Genomic DNA, 6,000 nt, shown 5'->3' with positions numbered 1-6,000 from the left:
TTCCTAATTTCTGGAATTAGAAATCCACTAGATTTACAGGTCTAAATGCAGCTTAGGGCAGTAGAGACGACCCAAATTGAAGCCAGGAACCAAAGATGGAAAACAAGACCTGAGTCCGGGGATGCGTGAGGACTCCACAAGTGTCTGGCTGAGTGTCACTGGGGTCCCGGGAGGGAGGCTGGGCCAAATAACAATTGTAGAGAAATGGTGGCCAAAACTTCTCCATATTTGGTGAAAATGAACTCACAGGTCTAAGAAGCTCAATGAAACTCAAACAAGAGAAACATAATTAACCTTAAAATAGATTAATACTAAAATCTTTTAAATTTAAAAAAGATCTGAAAATGACAGAAGCCCACCCCACACGAAACCACAGCTGGTGCGCCGTATTTCCCTGCTGAGTTACGGAAACCGGCGCTGAAGGACACGGCCAGGACCAGACAGGGTGGGGGCCGAGGAGGTCCCTTCCCAAGGGACACGCGGGACCCCCCAAGCCCCAGCAGCAGAGCCTGATGCACGCGTGGCCACCACCGAGCACGAACTTCTAGGCCTGCCCACTCTTCTTCCTAGGAGAGCTAAGCACTATTTTAAAAAACTACTCTGTTTTACCAAAGAAAGCAAGTATTTATTTACACAAGATATGAAGCTTCCAAACTAAAAAGCTAATATTTTGCCCTGTTCCGCTCTAATTTTCTGAAATGCACCATCAGCAAGAGAGCAACACGGGGCGGGAGAGGCCGACAGAGATACTTCTGTGTGGGACGTTCGTGTCGGCAAACAGAACTGCTCCTGTTTCCCTGGCCTCTAAGTGTCCCTTTTATTACGTCTTGGAACGTATTTGTTCCTGCACTTGGTGCCTGGCTTATTTTAGGAAAGGATTCAATGAGAAAAAGTTATAATTTATAAAAAGCCACTTTTTAAAACAATCTATTCGTTTATTAAACAAGGGCCGCGTGTCACGCAGAATCACTTAGTCATCAGACACCATTCCCTTTTACGTCAGGGAGAAAAATACGGTGTTTTCTTTATCTCCAAGTATTTTATGAAAAATGAATAATGTTGATCTCAAAATATATCAGTGTTTCTTGTCTCAAAACATGTGAAGGGCTTAGATTATCTTTTTGGGTACAATCAGCTGTGCTTCAGGAAATGTGAGCAGCCGCTGGAGTGTGGGGAGCGACACCCCCGGTCGCCGGCCTTTGCAGAGGCCACACCACGCACGGCCGCGGGCGGACTCCGCCACAGACCGACCCATCCTGACTTCGGACGTGTCAGAAAACTGAGCGATGGGTCCCGAATAGTCTCCACGCACAAGGTGACGACGAGCAGGAGAGCCGGCCCTCGCCAGCAAGCACACCGGGTGCACCGGCGGCCCCGCTGTGCCGGGCGGGGCAGGGCGCACGCAGCGCCGGGGCTAGCGGCCGATGCGGCCGTGCGGGAACAGGGCCAGCGTCTTCTTGAGCTCCTGGTAGCTCCAGTGCAGCTGCTCCACCTCGACCTCATGCTGCGCCCGCACCCGGCTCAGCTCCTGCAGGAGGTGCTCATTGGTGCTGACCAGGGAGCTGGAGGAAAGCACGGGGGTGGGGACGTCACCTGAGCCCCTCCCCAAGTCTGGCCCGCTGCCCCCACCCCACCCCGGCCGGCAGCGTCCTCGCTCACCTGGCCAGGCACGGTCCGCGCTGTGGATACCCCCCTGCCTCCTCCTACGGGCTCGTGCCCTCTGGCAAGGGTGGCGCCGGGTCTGACCCGCACCCCTGCCCCCGGGCCCCCGGGGCCCCTGAGCCATGTGGAGGAACAGAGCCCACGATGGGGGACCGCCCCGCCACTGCGGCCACGCCTGTCCGGGAGAAAACTGCCCGAGTCTGTCAAGTCAGCAAACAACGTTCTAACTCCAGAGACAGACCCTGGTCTGGCGTATCTGTAGCTCCTGCCCAGTGTAAAGGGGCCTACTCATTCAACGTGTCACAGTGTCACTCAGTCTTGGGCTTGTGGTGCTTTCAGCCACTTCTACCGCGACAAGCACCTTAGGAAGGAAGCGGCACTGTACATACCCCCTCGGCCCCGGTGAGCAGGGACAAGGGACCGTCTTCCCACAGACGCTCACCCCCACGGACAGACGTCCTGTGGAGGCACCAGGAAACAGTCCCTGGCCCGCCGGCTCCGTCCACGGGGAGCCCACCACAGCGCAGCTGGGGGCCGTCCGGTTCTAGGAGCGACTCTGCCTCGACTGTCCCCTCCCTGCAGCCGTGACGGCCACCCTTCCCTTCTCTCTGCTGCGGCTCTACTCTCGGAAGCCCCTTCCCCTCTGTAACCTGGGCTGGCTCCTTGAGAGGTTACGGCCTGGCTCCACCAATGGCCACCCTACACTCAAGCCTGGGGGAGGCGTGGTGGCCTCAGCCGGAGGAGGGAGAGCTGGGGTGCGTCGGGCTCAGGCTCCGCACGGGCGCGGAGTGCAGACGGCCTGTCCTCACCCCACCGCACCCAGCGGCACACCTGTTCCCTGCACCAGCCTCCGCCCGCTGCCCGGCCCACGACTCTCTGAATAAATCTGGGGTTCTGCCTCGACCATCCCCACACCACCAGCAGCTTTCTCCCCATGCAGCACACAACCGGGGCTCAAGAGCGAGTCTCCATGTTCTGGGACCGACAAGAACCACTCTGGGCAGGCCAGGACATCCGGGGATCTCCCCAAGCCTCCTGTGCCCCTCAGCTCTCCTGGCCACACTTCACGGTCACACCTCCCAGAACACTGTGGCAACAAGGGGACTCGCTTTTCCTTAAGAAGTGGAAGGTCAGGAAGTTCCCAGTCAATGCAGAGACCCACACGGCCCAGAACCCCACCCACACTGATACCCGCCGGGCTCCTCCGAGCCCCACCGCGCCCAGGGCTGGCCCTGCCTCCAGCCGCACCCCCCGCGCGGGCACCTGTGGCTCTCCTGCAGCATCTGCGTGAGCTCCTGGACCTTGTCGTAGTGCTCCAGATGCTGCTTCAGCTCCACGATCTCGCCGGACAGCCTCTTCACGCTCGTCTGCAGTCCTGGAAGAAAAGCCGGAACGTCTGAGCGAGCTTCAGCCGCAGGTTCTGAAACCTACAGCGGCTCCGGAGTTGAAGCCGGATCAAGGGTGCGAGAAAAACGGTGCCGCTTGGAAAAGGTCTGTTCGTGTGAGCCGCTCCAAGACAACGGTGGGCCTCTGCCCTCCAGATCCCTGGGGAACCAAGTGTCCTATGGAGGGCACGGAGTAGGGGCAGACGTGGGTCTGGTGCCAGCTGGACCCCCACTCCGGGACCCGATCCCAGCAGGAAAGGGCCTCCAGCCCCTCTCTTCCACCAGGCAGCGGGCTCCGCCCGAGGGGAGGGCCTGCAGCTTTGGGGACAAGCAACAAGCGGCCTGCAGTGGCCACCTGTCTGTGATGTGTACTCTGGTCTCACGTGCATCAGTGACACAGCGTGTCTGAATTCCAACCACATGACTTCTGTCTCTGAGTTTCCAGCTCAACAGGGAAAGAAATCTATTCTTTATTGGCTGTGAAATCCAAAACCAGGATCCAAATAAATGCGCAGGAAACTACACCAGAGTCCAGGAGAGCCAGAGCGGGAGGTGCGGCGGAGGAACAGCAAGGACACTGGCAGCTCCAAGGGCAGAGGCCAGGAGCCCTAAAAGTGCTAGGACGAGGCCCCCGTCCTCGGCCTCTCTCCCGCCGGCACCTCTAGCACAGGGCCACGGGATTCTGGGGGACGGCAGTGAGGGCGTGCTTTCGGCATCCCCCAGGGCGCCCCGCCCCCAGGCCAACACAAGAGCAACTCGATGACAGAACCAGAGCCACGTAGGCCACGCTCCTGCCCCTGGGTGAGGCAGTCTCAAGACCGAGGCATGAGACCGCTGCCAGCCTGGCATGACGGCCGCATCTGTGGGAGGGGAGGGGCGGTCAGCGATGGGGCAGCCACGAAGGGTCCCCCATTTTTAGAAGAAACCCCTGCTGGGCAACCAGGGACCCGTGGCCGACACGGAAGGGGCTCGGCCTCCTCTAAGAAGTCACACCAGGGGCTCCCTGCCACCCAGACCCCTTGAGGCTGACCCGTCCAGTGCCCCCAGGAGAGGCTTGTGCTGCAGAGGACAGGCTGGTGAGGGGCCCGGCTCGGGCAGGTTGGGTCGCCGAGAGAAGCGGGCGGCTGGACGGCCTGGGCGTGGGTCGCAGCCCCGCCTGAGCCGCTCCTGGAAGCGTGGACGGCGAGTCGCGCCAGCGGGCCAGCTGCAGAGGCCAGACCCCGCACAGAGTGGCTGTCCTCGCAGTGCAGAAGCCACACCCGGACACGACACCAGGGAGGGCGGCTTCAGAACGAGCTGAAGAGCGAGTCCGCGCAGCGAGCGCCGGAGAGGAGCAGAGCTGCCTGCGCGAGGCCTGGGCTCTCGGCCGAGCGAGGGGGAGCCCAGGAGCCAGAGAGCAGCGAGAAGGGAGAAGCGTCTGCTTGAAAGTTAGAGCAAAGGCGACAAAAAATCCGTTGCCCAGGGGCGCCTGGGTGGCTCAGTCGTTAAGTGTGTACCTTCGGCTCAGGTCATGATTCCAGGGTCCTGGGACCAAGCCCCGCATCAGGCTCCCTACTCAGCAGAAGGCCTGCTTCTCCCTCTGCCTGCTGCTCCCCCTACTTGTGTGTGTGCTCACTCGCTCTCTCTCTTTCTCACTATCAAACAAATAAATAAAATATTAAAAAAAAAAAAATCCGGTGCCCAACCCAACCCTGGAGAGCGCGACAGGAGCACGGAATCGGACGTGTCGCCAAGACGACCAGCCCGGGTGATGGTCCAGTTCGCGGCTACGCCCCTGTGACCGAGCCCAGCGGGACGCCTGGTGAGACCTGCCCTGAGGCCCTTCATGAGCAGTTCTCGGACCCTGGGAGGTAAGAACCAGACACCACTCAGCAGCCGGTCCTCAGGGAAGAGAAAGCGTCCGAGGGACCGTGCGGTTCACAGCCAGACGGGCTCGCAGAAGACGCACACCAGCAGCTCCTCGCTCGACACCCCGGAGTCGGAACCTCCGCGCCCTCCGTGGGAGAAACGTCGGAACAGAAGTGAAGACAGTGGAGGGGAAGTGGCGTGGGCCTGGCGGGAGCAGTGGCCACAGAGAACCACTGCTGTGCTCGGAGGGCCAGGCGGCAGAGGTGTGGCCCTCGGTACCCTGAGCGGCAGGCGGGGGCCCCCACGTCGGCCACACCACCGCCCCCGTGGCCCACTCTGGAGGCTCGGGGGAGCCCCTGCTCGGGGCCTGCGGGAGCAGCTCTTGGGAGCCAGAGGGTCTAGCCGCACTTCCCAGCACCTGCTGGACCCGAGTTCTGAGTCGTGCAGCTGTGGATGCAGTCTATCAGCGAGGGTGTGGGCGCACACCTCCCACCAAATAACCTAGCGAGGGAACTACAGACTCACCGGTGATCTGCACGTTTAACGTAGTGGTGGCGTCTGTGTTTTTTGCTTCTTTTTTCAGGCTGAACAAAAGAGCCTTCAAGCTGCTATTCTCCTCCAAAGATTTGTCTAAACGTTGTCTCAAGTCATCCTAAGGACACAGAACAGCCCACTTGAAACTGAGGAGTCAGATTCAGTGAAACGCACACACAAAATCAAGGGAAACCTTTTGAGACCCCCAGACATCCATTTGCCTCTGCGTATCATAACCGATAAACCACAACGTGAACAACAGAAATCAGTGGCCCCCGGCTGAGCAGCAGTGTTGCTCAGAGGGGACACAGGTCCCTCGGGGGCATGCTGTGTGCCCAGCTTCTCTGGTGAGGGAGATGTGCTGCTGGAGCCCGGGCTCCTCTAGGAAGGTCCCGTGGCCACCACAGCCCGGCTCCCCGTCCCGGCTCAAGGAGCAGGAGCAAGAGCCCGGCGGCACACCAGCCCTGCGCAGTCCTGCTAGGCTCACTTCTTGGGCAAAAGCACAGGCAGATCCCAGGGCTCTGTGCTCCCCAAGGCAGGCACCTCCCCGCAGGAGCCCCGTTCTGCTCTT

At 60.1% G+C, this 6,000-nt stretch overlaps 1 protein-coding gene across 5 annotated transcripts in view; it reads right to left on the bottom strand.

Annotated features, from left to right (window-relative positions):
• Window positions 1-657: 657 nt before the first annotated feature.
• CEP72 (centrosomal protein 72) overlaps window positions 658-6,000 on the bottom strand; it is a 31,925-nt gene continuing 26,582 nt past the window's right edge. For 2 of the 5 annotated variants that reach the window (XM_059416802.1, XM_059416803.1), the window contains exons 10-12: window positions 5,421-5,547; window positions 2,926-3,037; window positions 660-1,562 (exon numbers count right to left, since the gene is read on the bottom strand). In XM_059416802.1, coding sequence (XP_059272785.1) covers window positions 1,415-1,562; window positions 2,926-3,037; window positions 5,421-5,547 — 387 coding nt within the window. In that variant the 3' untranslated portion in view covers window positions 660-1,414. Of the gene's footprint in view, window positions 1,563-2,925; window positions 3,038-5,420; window positions 5,548-6,000 lie in introns of all 5 variants that reach the window. The other 3 variants (XM_059416805.1, XM_059416804.1, XM_059416806.1) reach the window with 3 other exon arrangements.

This window comes from Mustela nigripes, chromosome 12 (assembly GCF_022355385.1).
Source record: "Mustela nigripes isolate SB6536 chromosome 12, MUSNIG.SB6536, whole genome shotgun sequence".
Lineage (NCBI taxonomy): Eukaryota > Metazoa > Chordata > Mammalia > Carnivora > Mustelidae > Mustela > Mustela nigripes.
This window is presented reverse-complemented; position numbering and strand designations above follow the sequence as displayed.